The sequence below is a fragment of the Littorina saxatilis genome, linkage group LG10 (assembly GCF_037325665.1).
Source record: "Littorina saxatilis isolate snail1 linkage group LG10, US_GU_Lsax_2.0, whole genome shotgun sequence".
NCBI classification, from domain to species: domain Eukaryota; kingdom Metazoa; phylum Mollusca; class Gastropoda; order Littorinimorpha; family Littorinidae; genus Littorina; species Littorina saxatilis.
Window position 1 is genome coordinate 3,180,775 of NC_090254.1, and position 14,017 is coordinate 3,194,791.

The 14,017-nt window shown below is 43.0% G+C and overlaps 1 protein-coding gene and 1 long non-coding RNA gene across 2 annotated transcripts; both read left to right on the forward strand.

Annotated features, from left to right (window-relative positions):
* The first annotated feature begins 978 nt into the window (after positions 1 to 978).
* LOC138977967 (carbonic anhydrase 1-like) lies at positions 979 to 13,743 on the forward strand. Its single transcript, XM_070350570.1, has 6 exons — positions 979 to 1,370; positions 6,344 to 6,496; positions 7,398 to 7,570; positions 8,857 to 9,019; positions 9,633 to 9,784; positions 11,871 to 13,743. Exons 1-6 carry the CDS (start codon positions 1,166 to 1,168, stop codon positions 12,006 to 12,008), a joined length of 984 nt encoding a protein of 327 aa, XP_070206671.1. The 5' UTR covers positions 979 to 1,165; the 3' UTR covers positions 12,009 to 13,743.
* On the forward strand, positions 2,843 to 4,000 carry LOC138979168 (uncharacterized). The gene is made up of 2 exons (XR_011459912.1): positions 2,843 to 3,714; positions 3,775 to 4,000. It is a non-coding gene; the product is annotated as an uncharacterized lncRNA (long non-coding RNA).
* Positions 13,744 to 14,017: the final 274 nt, after the last annotated feature.

Below are 14,017 nucleotides of genomic sequence, written 5' to 3' on the forward strand. Positions count from 1 at the left end.
TTTTCTCATTAACTGGATTGTATCAATCTGTATTGGTCTTGTGCAAGTACAGTCATGGTAATAAAACACAATGTATACGTGGTTTGTCAAGGTGTGTGTTTAATGTATGTATACTGTTTCAACTTCCTGAAAAACTGACATTGCGAAAATAAAACATTGAAACATTGAAAAACTGACATTGCGGTTACAGGTCGGCCGAAGAAGCTGTGTCCCGATTTATTTTTCCCGTGGAGTCATTTCACACGTACACAAGAACTGAATCATTTTGCGCAGATTTAAAGGCACAGTTCTTTCTGCGAAAATAATTCTGCTCGTTTAAATCAACCCATGCTTTTGCATATCGGCTTTGTAAGAAAACAATTCGTGCAACCTTCCCAATCCGCACAGAAAGCAGTCACCGTGGAATGTTTTCATGTGGATGGCTGACCTCACCCGTGTAACATTCTGACCAGATCTGTGTTAGCAAAACCAATCGTTAAACAAGAAGGACTGCGCTTTTAACATACGTGCACAAGTAAGAGTGTAAAATCACACACACTAGCACACACATACTGACACACACACACATACACACACACACACTCACACGCACGCACGCACACACACACACACACACACACACACGCATTAACACACACTATAACACCCACATACTAACACAAACACTAACACACACTAACAAACACACACACATACACACACACACACACATACACTTTAAACACACTAACACAAACATATTAACACACACACACACACACACACACACACTAACACTTTAAACACAAACACACACACATATTAACACACACGTACACACACACATACACACACACACACACACACACACACACACACACACACACACACACACAGCGCCTGGGGGGTAGTAACTGTCACATAACATTACGCTCAGAACACTTTAATTGGGACACTTGACAAATTACGAACATTTCCGTTTATTGCGCTTTGAAATGTCAGTCATTTTATTGATCGCAATTGATCCGCCCATCTATGTGTAATCGGCATGCTCCTCAACATAAACCTTCAAACCAAAAAAAAAGAGAGAAAAAAAAAAAGAACAGCTCACGTCGTATTATTTTTGCTGACAACACACACTCTGTTCAAACGCAGTGCATAGTCTACGCAAGGCTCTCCCACGGAAATGGCTCAGACAGGTAGACAGCTTGTAGTTCTGTCGGTGCTAGTTTCTGCCATTAGTGGTGCCTACATCACGTCAGTGGAACACAATGGCCAGGGGGAGATAGACGTGACGTATAATGTTGCGCTGGGCCAGGGTGAGCCGTACAAAGAACAAATGTGCTCCCCGTCCGACCGCCACTTCAGCTACAACCCGTCGTCATCTGCAGGTTGGTGACAATACACACACACACACACACACACACACACACACACACACACACACACACACACAAACACACACACATATGGAAAGCCGTTTGGCTCATAACCAATACACGTGTAATAAATAATGTATACACGTGTAATAAATAATGTATACACGTGTAATAAATAATGTATACGTGTAATAAATAATGTATACACGTGTAAGAAATAATGTATACACGTGTAATAAATAGTTCATACACGTGTAAGAAATAATTTATACGTATATATACACGCCGGAAGAAATCAGCGGTGCATTAAAACTTGAATCGGAAAATGTACGACTTGCTCAAAATGGTGACGCCGCTTGAGGGGATGTTTTTGAATGAAGACTGACGCTTAGTGTTTTTCATGTGGATTCCCAGTCCGAGATTTTAAATCGCTTAACCACGTGACTCCTGCATTTACAACGCGTGTAATAAATAATGCTTACACGTGTAAGAAATAATTCATACACGTGTAAGAAATGATTAATACACGTGTAAGAAATAATTAATACACGTCCATAATATAAAATAATTGATTACACGTGTATTAACTAATGTATACACGTGTAAAGAATAAATACACGGGTATAAATTATTTCGTACACGTGTATGAATTATTTATTACACGTGTAATGGTTATGAGCCAAACGGCTTTCCACACACACACACTCACACACACACACACACACACACACACACACACACACACACACACTGATGTATTGACCTATCAACTAGTTAGCTCACTTAGCCACTAATTAACTAACTATAACGAAGGGGGGTGACTGCTCGCATCTCAAGAGGCAAAGGAGAACTGAATTCAATCTATCTCAATCAAACGGCGTGAAATAGCCTTCAGGCGTTTTGCTCTTCCTGGGGACTACATTATAAAAACCTAACTTGATTTAAAATAGTTTTTATTCGGAAGAAATAGGATGACATATAGTTCAATGGAAACCCATTTTAAGACCCCCCTCCCCCCCTCTCATTTTAAGACTCCCTTCCTTTTAAGACCTTGAATTTCTCAGACTTTCTGTTTTAAAAAAACTCTTTTTTAAGACTGGGTTTTCTCAGACTGTTGGACGTCTCATAAGGGATGTTCCACTTTACACTAGAAACCCTTGGGATCACACAACATGCTACGCGTGTACTGAGTGTGGTCACATCATTATTTGCATCCAGATAGGAACTGCGTTTTCATTTGCTGTCAAGGTCAAAAGAGTGCCGCTTAGACCATTGTTAACAGTGGCAAACCTTACTTCCTGCTAAGGAGTTTCCAACATGCATTCCCAATAAACTTCTGCCGTCGTTGTTGTACCATGGTTCAACGAGCACGAAGATAAAAAGAAGCATTAACGTGAGAAAATGACTTCTTCGTACACGTTTTGATTGTACATTTCATGAATCTGTGACAAGAATGAAACAGTGTTTAAACTTTGACACGACTTTCACCATTCCATGCTTCTTATTCTTTCAGGCGCCAAGCGACTGGTTCCGTATAGGCTAACTCTCACAAGTTTACAGTTATTGTCTGTATTAAGAGCGCTTTCTTTCCATCGTGTCTAAGATATTGCCTTCAGCTTTCTGGCTCACCTGGTTATGAGTGATCCGCTATCTTTCCATCGTGTCTAAGATATTGCCTTCAGCTTTCTGGCTCACCTGGTTATGAGTGATCCGCTATCTTTCCATCGTGTCTAAGATATAGCCTTCAGCTTTCTGGCTCACCTGGTTATGAGTGACCCGCTATGAGTAAGTCCAGAGCTATTCTGTTCGACCCAGGGCATCCCCTCCACGACGCACTGATGGATCTCCGCATCACACGGAACGCTCGGTTTCTCATGCCTAGGTGTCGAACGGAGCGTTTTCGGCGTTCTTTTCTTCCTGCAGCTGTGAGATATTTTAACAGCAACCGAGCCATCGTCCTGGCCACAGACTATCAGTGATGCCTTTTAAATGTACCTCTTAGTGATAGATTTAATATGATTTGATGACTGTTTGACCTTTGATCATAACTAATGCTGTGAAAATGAGCTCTAGCTTTGTTGTGATGGTGTTGACACTATATTTTGCCCAATTGAGTCTAACTACCTGATGGCTAATCTACTGTGATACCTGTGATAGCTGATGATGATTACTGTTATTGGTTTTTATGTGTTTGGTTGGTCTCTTCCTTGGTAGTGCAATAGCGTTAATTATGGATTGTTGTTATCATCATTTACATAAAAACTTATCTGTTAATCCAAACAATGATATAATTACTGTGATGTTCTTAACTACACTTTAACATGGAATGTATGTATGTATGTATGTATGTATGTATGTATGTATGTATGTATGTATGTATGTATGTATGTATGTATGTATGTATGTATGTATGTAGGTATGTATGTAGGTATGTATGTAGGTATGTATGTAGGCATGTATGCATGTGTATTGGTGTGTCGGTGTGTCAGGTGTGCAAGAAAAAAGGGTATTTTTATATCATGGGTTTTATGAATTTTCTTCTTTTATTCTTTTATAGTTATTAATTAATGACCTATATGTGCTGATGACTAAATTAATTTCCTTTGTTGGATCAATAAAATGTTATGAGTTATGAGTTATGAGTTATGAGTTATCTTTCCATCGTGTCTAAGATATTGCCTTCAGCTTTCTGGCTCACCTTGTTATGAGTGATCCGCTATCTTTCCATCGTGTCTAAGATAAATTATAGCCTTCAGCTTTCCGGCTCACCTTGTTATGAGTGATCCGCTATCTTTCCATCGTGTCTAAGATATTGCCTTCAGCTTTCTGGCTCACCTTGTTATGAGTGATCCGCTATCTTTCCATCGTGTCTAAGATATTGCCTTCAGCTTTCTGGCTCACCTTGTTATGAGTGATCCGCTATCTTTCGATTGCCAGGGTTGATGTGCACACATCGTACCTGTGTGTCACACAACCGGGTAGCAACAAGCCGCGGAGTCTGATTGGTTAAAATCACATAAAAACACAATTTCGACCAATCCAACCCACCCATTTAGGGGGCACCCCGTTTTGCTTCGTGCACCTAGGCCCTGGTAGCCTACTTCCTTAATAAGCTTGTTAATCATAAACAAGTCGCGTAAGGCGAAAATACAACATTTAGTCAAGTAGCTGTCGAACTCACAGAATGAAACTGAACGCAATGCAACGCAGCAAGACCGTATACTCGTAGCATCGTCAGTCCACCGCTCATGGCAAAGGCAGTGAAATTAACAAGAAGAGCGGGGTAGTAGTTGCGCTGAGAAGGATAGCACGCTTTTCTCTACCTCTCTTCGTTTTAACTTTCTGAGCGTGTTTTCAATCCAAACATATCATATCTATATGTTTTTGGAATCATGAACCGACAAGGAATAAGATGAAAGTGTTTTTAAATTGATTTCGACAATTTAATTTTGATAATAAATGTTATATATTTAATTTTCAGAGCTTGTTTTTAATCCAAATATAACATATGTATATGTTTTTGGAATGAGAAAATGATGGAGAATAAGATGAACGTAAATTTGGATCGTTTTATAAAATGGTTTTTTTTTTAACAATTTTCAGATTTTTAATGACCAAAGTCATTAATTAAATTTTAAGCCACCAAGCTGAAATGCAATACCGAAGTCCGGGCTTCGTCGAACATTACTTGACCAAAATTTCAACCAATTTGGTTAAAAAATGAGGGCGTGACAGTGCTGCCTCAACTTTCACGAAAAGCCGGATATGATGTCATCAAAGACATTTATCCAAAAAATGAAAAAAACATATAGGGATATCATACCCAGGAACTCTCATGTCAAATTTCATAAAGATCGGTCCAGTAGTTTGGTCTGAATCGCTCTACACGCACGCACGCACACACACACACACACACACACACACACACACACACACACACACACACACACACACACACACACCACGACCCTCGTCTCGATTCCCCCCTCTATGTTAAAACATTTAGTCATAACTTGACTAAATGTAAAAGATGAAATACAGATAATAACGATATGGACATTTTTTCAAAAACGCTTAAGCAGCTATGCACTCTTCTTTTAGTAAGTGTGATTGCCCACAACTAGAGAAGAGAGAGAAAATATCGCGTGACCATAGTTGAGTGTTGTGTGTGACGGTTGACAGGTCTGTAGCAAAGAGAGAACAGATATCGCCCTCTCCATAAAAATGTATATAATTATATCTACTTGAGTATTCATGCTGCATCTCTCAGAACTCATTTTCTGTTATCCTCGCGCATTCGTTCTTGTCTTTTCTTTTGGTTGCCTGTATGTTGTTCCCCCTTTTTCCTCTGTAGATTTGTCTGTTTTGATTTAGTTCCCCATTCCCCATCGCCACAATTTGTTCTTCTGGTTTATTATTGTCGTGTCCACCAGCGTGAATAGTTGTGTAATGTTGTGTTGTTTTGGTCACGTCAAATAAGCTTTCTCTTGAGTTCGTGTCCTAGCTATATATTTTCAATTGTTTCATGTCATGTATTTTGAATCAAACTATGTTTAAACCAAATATTGCTTGACCAGGGTTGAATGATGTGTGTGACGGTTGACAGGTCTATACCAAACTGCAAAGAGAGAACACATAATATAGCTTGACCATGGTTGAAGGGGGCCCGGTAGCTCAGTTGGTAGAGCACTGGTCTTGTGATCGTAGGGTCACAGGTTCGAATCCGGGCCGGTGCTGACTCAGAGACGGTATCCATGTTTGACCCCCGTGTCACCACTGTGGCACGTAAAAGATTTCAGTCATTCTGCAATAAGTGCAGATGGCTGATTGCACCTTGCACCTAAACACGCACACACTTGGGTAGCGCGACTCTGCTGCTGCTAGCTTTCCACTGGGAGGAAGCGACCCAAAGTTCCCAGCGATGGGACAATAAAGTAAGAAAAAAAAGAAGAAAAAAAGTGAATGGTGTGTGTGACGGTCGACAGGCCCGTCCCAGTGGTGGCGGATCTCCCAGTGTTGTGGGGGTCACTTGCAGTCACCCATCGCCCTGGACCGCCACAGGGCACGCTGCGCTAGCATGCCCACCCCACAGTACAGCATGGGCAACGTCTCCATGAAGGGCAAGCTGCACGACTCGGGTAAGACTCAGAGCACACACACACACAAACACACACACACACACACACACACACTTACACACACTCACACACACACACACTCACGCACACGTACACACATACACACACACACACACACACACACACACACACACACATAAGCTGAATGCTGCACACCTCAGACAGGACGCACAACAACAACCACCATAGCATTGTCAGTAACAACAATACTAACTAGTACAATACATCATCGCTATTGCTTCCGATCAATGTAGCTTTGTGTGCCTTGGAGACGCGCGAAGCATGTGCTACACAAATATGCAAATGTTTTTTGTTGGTTCTTACGGTAGAACGTTTCCTCAGAGTTGTGTTTCAAAGCCCTTGTGACAAGGATATAGAACAAAAATTACGTCTAACCCTACTGTAATTCAGACACTGGACGTACACAGCATTCCCACCAAGTACCGTTAGCACCGCTCATTGGACGAATTCCTAAAATAACTCTGTCGGGTTTGTATAGGTTGTGGAAGAGTGAATACAAACATTGGATGGGCCAATCACTAGCGAGGGGTGTGTCGGAAACACGCGCTCCTGTTCACGTGTTTCAGACACACCCCTCGCTAGTGACTAGCCCCTCTATTGTTTGTCAGAGATTTTGGCAAGGGCATTCACTCTTCCACAACTCAGACACACCCGACGGAGTTATTTCCCAAAGTGGTCTATTGGTTTCAAGATGCAGTCTTATCTCCCAAGCTGCATGGTGCGGTTTAAACATGGTGGCAGATGTTGTACAGTTGTTGCAATGCGCATGTCATGTTATAATTATGCAAGGGCAATAACTCTAACGTACTGCTCATTATATATTATATCCATAATTATTTAGCAAAACACTCTTTAAACCAACTATAACATTGCGCCACAGGTCATCACGTGATGCTGACGTTTGCAAGTGACGTGACGAGGCCACGTCTGTGCAACGTGGGCAAGAAGAGTGACGTCATGCAGTACGTGTTGGACCACGTGCACATGCACTTCGGCAGTCCCTACAGCAGGGGCTCTGAACACGTCATCGATGACGAGCAGTTCCAGGGAGAGGTACGTTCTGCTTTACAACTCTAAGTAGAAGCGAGAACGGTGCACACTGAAGCGTTCACCTGTAACGTTGACCAAACTGCGAAAGTGGAGCCTTCGTTTACGACTTCCAAACATCTGTAAAAACAGGTGCAAAATGGGGAGGGGGGGGGGGGGGAGTCTTAAATGAAAAGTGTATCAACCTTTACATAAGAATATTTTCGTTCAAAATAGGTTCAAAGCCAGATGAAGTTAATGTTTCAGGTAAAGACATTAGTATCAAAGTGCCTTATCGTCTTCATCTTAGCTTGTCTGGACGTATAGAGCAGCCTTATTATTGAAATACGACGATTTAGCACAAACTCCTAACTGCTGTGAAAGCAGCCAAGTAGTGTGTGTATGTGTGTGTGTGTGTGTGTGTGTGTGTGTGTGTGTGTGTCTGTGTGTGTGTCTGTGTGTGTATGTGTGTGTGTGTATGTGTGTGTGTGTATGTGAGTGCGTGTGTGTGTGTATGTGTGTATGTGTGTATGTGTGTGTGTCCAAGCGGATTTTGTTTTAACCCAATGTAAACGCCTGCACAGATCTACAGTTATTGACATCTTTTTGCTTTTATTTGACTGTGCCTAGTGTTGTAAGAGCTACCGTCGACATGTTTTATATTAGATCAGATTCACATGGGGCACCACAAAGTCATGACGCGTCTGTCTGTGGGCACCATCCCCCTCAGCAACGGACAACATTCATTGTTGTCGTTTGTTTCCATCCGTGTTGTGTGTGTTGTAAGTTTGTACCTATTTTCTCCGTGTTGTGTGTGTTGTAACTTTGTACCTATTTTCTCCGTGTTGTGTGTGTTGTAACTTTGTACCTAATTTCTCCGTGTTGTGTGTGTTGTAACTGTGTACCTATTTTCTCCGTGTTGTGTGTGTTGTAAGTTTGTACCTATTTTCTCCGTGTTGTGTGTGTTGTAACTTTGTACCTATTTTCTCCGTGTTGTGTGTGTTGTAACTTTGTACCTAATTTCTCCGCTGGGCAGGGGTGCACGAAGCGAAAGTGGGTCAAACCCAAACGGGTAATAACAAACCGCGGGGCCGGATTCGTTGAAATCATAACAAATCTCAGTTTCAACCAATCCAACACCGCGGCTGACTCCCTACCGGTTGGTAACTTTCTCGTGAAAATCGCCCCTGGTCTTCAACAGGAGGACGTTTCAAATGACATTTAATTTATTGACGTCATGAACACAACATCGTGACGAGGGACTTAAAGCAGAGTTATAATGCATACATACAAATCAGCATGTTTTGTATCAGATCCACATGGTACACTACAAGGCGGAGCACGGCAGTGTGAGCGAGGCCATGTTGCACCGTGACGGGCTGACAGTAGTAGCCATCCCCATCAGCTCGCAGCGCGGCGACCAGAACGATCAGCTCTATCACTTGCTGCAGGCTGTTCAAGGGCTCGATGACGTCGGTACGTTCGTTAACAAAAAACAAGAATTGTATACGTTATTGGAACTGTTTATTGTTGACAAAACAAAACGTTACGTTTACAGACCCTGTGATCGTGTAAGCAGACAGACTGGCAAACACTTATGGTACACATAATCAACTAATCTCTAAATCGGCGATGAATCTCGCGAGGTACTGATCACGATTTTGAGATAAGTTCATTATTGTGTTCATTAGCAGACGCCCAAGTCCCCACGTCGTTGCGTTTTCTACTACCCGGGGAGTCTCATCCCTTGTCGTTGACCTTGCTGTCGACCTTGTCGTTGACCTTGCTGTTGACCTCGTCGTTGACCTTAATGTTGACCTTGGTTTTGACCGTGTCGTTGACATTGCTGTTGACCTTGATATTGACCCTGTCGTTGACCTTGTTGTCCACCTTGATGTTGACCTTGATATTAACCTTGTCGTTAACCTTGTTGTCGACCTTGCTGTTGACCTTGATATTGACCTTGTCATTGGCCTTGTTGTTGACTTTGTTGTTGATATTGTCGTTGCCATTGTCGCTGACCGTGTCGTTGACCTTGTTGTTGCCCTTGTCGTTGACCTTGTCGTTGCGCTTGTCGTTGACCTTGCAGAACACTCCGTGCCCTTCACGCTGACGCCTGACGCCCTGCTGCCGGGACGTCGCGACATGTTCTACTACCGGGGGTCTCTGACCACCCCGCCCTGCTCGGAGACCGTTCAGTTCCTCGTCGTGGACCAGCCGCTCCACGTCTCGCCTGACCAGGTAAGGCAACCCGGTAGCTCAGGTGGTAGAGCACTGGACTTGTGATCCTAAGGTCGCAGGTTCGAATCCGGACCGGGACGGACACGGGTCCAACTTTATGTGCAGACTCAGAGACGGTATTCATGTTCTACCCCCCCATGTCACCACAGTGGCACGTAAAAGACCTCGGTCATTCTGCCATAATGACATCTAAACACGCAGACACCTGGGTAGCGTGACTTTGTTGCTGCTAGCTTTCCACTTGGAGGAAGCGACCCGAATGTCCCAGCGATGGGACAATATAAAATAATGAACATGAAAATGAAAATGAAAACCTCACGTGTTCTTGACATGGCCAACGAGCAACCGATTTCACATCGACTGTAATCCATGTCAGAGTTCGGTGGGTTATAGAAACACGAAGATACCATGCATGCATCCTCCCAAAGCGGCGTATGACAGCCTAAATGGCGGGGTAAAAACGGTCATACACGTAAAATTCCACTCGTGCAAAAACACGAGTGTACGTGGGAGTTTCAGCCCACGAACGCAGAAGAAGAAGAAGAAGAAGAACGTCAGAGTTTCCGTCCATGAACAAAGAAAAACAAGACCGGAAAGAAACCGACTGTAAGGCGGAAAAAAGGTAGTTAAAAATCGCTGCTTTTTTTTTTTTTAGCGTGCAAACGGTTAGCCAACTATCAGGTTAGCAGAAGATGAGGCCCGAAGACTGTCCCAATCTAGACCTGATACACTGAACACAAACAGTTGAGGATATTTTTTCAGTGGCCCAACCCAGATGTTAAACAGCAGTCTTTCGGTCAGAAACATATGTGTATTGGAAGATCTGCCTTTCCTCTGCTCAAGATGTCACTGTCACACGCTCCCAGAGTCTTCCAAGTGCTGTTAAAATACACACGTTTGTACTTTGACTTGCCTGACAGCATTCATTTGGATTTTAAGCTGAAAGTTGACTGTACTAAACATCTTGCATTGTGACAAGTGAGCGAGTGGAACAGTTTTGGTAGTCAGCTCAAAAAACGAAATCCAAAGTCAAACTTTCCTGTTGCGGTGTGTCAGCGCTGTTTGAAGAGGATGGGAGTCGTTTGCTTAACTCGATGTTTGAAGAGGATGGGAGTCGTTTGCTTAACTCGATGTTTGAAGAGGATGGGAGTCGTTTGCTTAACTCGATGTTTGAAGAGGATGGGAGGCGTTTGCTTAACTCGATGTTTCTTTTTTTCTCAGGTGCGAGGAGGCTGGTTCTGCATGTGACGTCACTCACTGTCCGGCGTTGTCTGTGTATTTAGAGGACTTAGTGGGCAGAGATGGCTCGAAAATTTAGATCTTTTTTTTTTGGCGTCTTAAGTCATCAAAATGATGTCAAATTAATGTGAAGAAATTACTTTGAAAATGATCACTTCAAGGAAGAATATTTTGATGTCAAAGTTCCATCGCACAATGATTCTATGATATTCAAAGTAACTCAAATGCTGAGAACCGAAAACGCGTTTTGGGGCCAACATTTCGTGCCACCTCTGGCTTTTATTCTCTTCGCTTTTTGAGATTGCATGTAGTTTTGATTGATGATTGCCCAGTGCTGTGTTATCGTCCAGCTCCGTGTCTAATGTCTATGTCTTTGCCATTGTTGCAGCTGCTTGTACTTGCTCAATTCCCTTTGGTTTTAGCGTTGTGTGGAGTTTGGAATGCTGATTATTCAGCGATGGATCGAGGTCTATCTTCATGTCTAATGTCCATTTCTTGACCGTGGTTGCAGCTGTGGATCGAGGTCTATCTTCATGTCTAATGTCCATTTCTTGACCGTGGTTGTAGCTGTGGATCGAGGTCTATCTTCATGTCTAATGTCCATTTCTTGACCGTGGTTGTAGCTGTGGATCGATGTCTATCTTCTTGTCTAATGTCCATTTCTTGACCATGGTTGCAGCTGTGGATCGAGGTCTATCTTCATGTCTAATGTCCATTTCTTGACCGTGGTTGCAGCTGCGGATCGAGGTCTATCTTCATGTCTAATGTCCATTTCTTGACCGTGGTTGCAGCTGTGGATCGAGGTCTATCTTCATGTCTAATGTCCATTTCTTGACCATGGTTGCAGCTGCAAGTCCTGTGGAGGTTACCGTCCAGCGAGAAGTCCGTACCCATCTCGCGCTACGGCAACGTGCGCCCCCTGGTGCCAGCCAATAACAGGCCCGTCCTCACCAACTTCGTCTGCTGGTGCTGCATATTCCAGTAGTGACGTCATCTGGCAATAGTGTGACGTCATATTTCAGTAGTGACGTAATCTTTTAGTCATTACGTCATATTTCACTAGTGACGTGTTGTTGTTTGTTCACTAGTGACGTCATCTTTCAATAGTGAGGTCATCTTTAGTAATGACGTCATAGTTAAGTAGGCACTGCATCTTTCACTAGCTGCTGCGGGACACCTGCATTGTCAGACCATCTGATGAGAGGACACCTTCTAATAAAGGAAACTTGGTCCTGTATTATCTGTCTGTCTCATTGATTCAACCAAGTATCCTTTCTGAAGACACCACAAGTAGATAGATGTGTTAATTGTATCTTTAGATTAACTCATACAATTATGACTCTGGGGATTATTCAAATAAATCCCTCTGAAGGAAAGGCACCTGCAATGTAAGGACACGTTGGGCGCGTCCATATTGTTTCCCCTACCTTACCGCCAGCATTGTTGTAACATTGGAGATAGCAACACCAGATATAGAATAAACACATACCTCTGTGAGGATTTTCAAGCATTGCGGAAGAGTTTCGCCTCACTTTACCGAGTTAAACAATAACACGTGGTAGTCTAGTTAAAACTAGCAATCGCAGCGAATAACTGACTCCGATATCTATGTTATGCAGTTTCCGCTCAATATGACCCCATTTCTGTAGAAAATATTTACATCCGAGGTTACGATTTGTTGCGGCAATGATCGCTTGTCCCGAGTGATCGCCGACAACGTGTTTTGCCTGAGGTCGATTAAGGTCGCGGGAGATTGAAAAACACGCGTGCTCAGCGATCACTGCAAGCTATTGCCAGTGAACTGTGGCTCCGATGTGCAGGTTTTTGAAAGAAAAAGGCATTATATATATAGAAAGAATACTACATGGCTTACTGTGTCGTACCAGTTTTACACAAGTTGTTTTTTTTAAATATTGAACTGCGAGCAAAAGAGAGCTGTTCACTATTTGAAAAAGCAACGAGTGTAAATCTGGTACGACACAGCAAGCCATGTAGTATTCCGTTTATCCTACATACTGTACTTACGTGTATTTTACTGAAAATGTCCCTCAGTCGAGGCGGCCAAATTCAAGACACTTCTGTTGAAACCTCGATCTCTTCCAATGCCTCGTGCGCTCTCTTACGTCAACGCAAAGAAACGTCACTCTGGAAAGTGTAGCGTGACGTGTTAGTTCTAAAAATTCATCGAGAGGAATTAGCGAGCGCAATATCGTTTGTCTCGGTGACTTTGGCATCATAAGCAGTGGAAAAACAGGTCCCTGCCAGACTTGCTTGACATGACCTCATTTACATGATATACACACATGTGGTTTGAACGATATTGTTATCTAATGCATGGTCTCTCTCGCGTATGTAGGATAAATATCGGACACTGCATACCATACACATGAGTACAGTTATTTGCTGCGATTGCAGGTACACAACGTGTTATTGTTTGACTCACTAAAATGGGGTGCAACTCTCTAAACAACGCTTGGAAATTCTGACAGAGTAATTTCCAAACATCGTCTATCAAGGATGGAGGGTTGTGAGAGCTAACTGATTACTGAAAGTCAACATCCTTTTAGATCCGGCCGGCTAGCCTGTCTTGAGGCAAGTTGAAATCGCCTACTGTAAAATAGATGTTTGTGTCGGCACTGGTTCTGTAACTCCTGTAAGCCAAAGGGTTTGGCGATGGGCATTTGTAGACATTTTGTTTCAATAAAATAAGGCTAACTCGTGTTTTGTGTGTGCGCAGCCAAACGTAGGCACCCACAAAACAAGTTCTTGAAAGCATACATCCACGCCCCTGGGCGCATACCCATGCGGGTACGCATGCACGGACGCACGCGCACACACACACACACACACACACGCATGCTCGCACACGCATGCTCGCACGCACGCACACACACACACACACACACACACACACACACACACACACACACACACACACACACACACACACACACACACACGCATACACACATACATACATACATACACGTATAC

Coding starts and splice junctions, on each gene's coding strand:
- LOC138977967 (XM_070350570.1), top strand. CDS start 1,166: ATGGCTCAGACAGGTAGACAGCTTGTAGTTCTGTCGGTGCTAGTTTCT. Junction 1,371..6,343: donor CAACCCGTCGTCATCTGCAG/GTTGGTGACAAT, acceptor GACGGTCGACAG/GCCCGTCCCAGTGGTGGCGG. Junction 9,020..9,632: donor TCAAGGGCTCGATGACGTCG/GTACGTTCGTTA, acceptor TTGACCTTGCAG/AACACTCCGTGCCCTTCACG.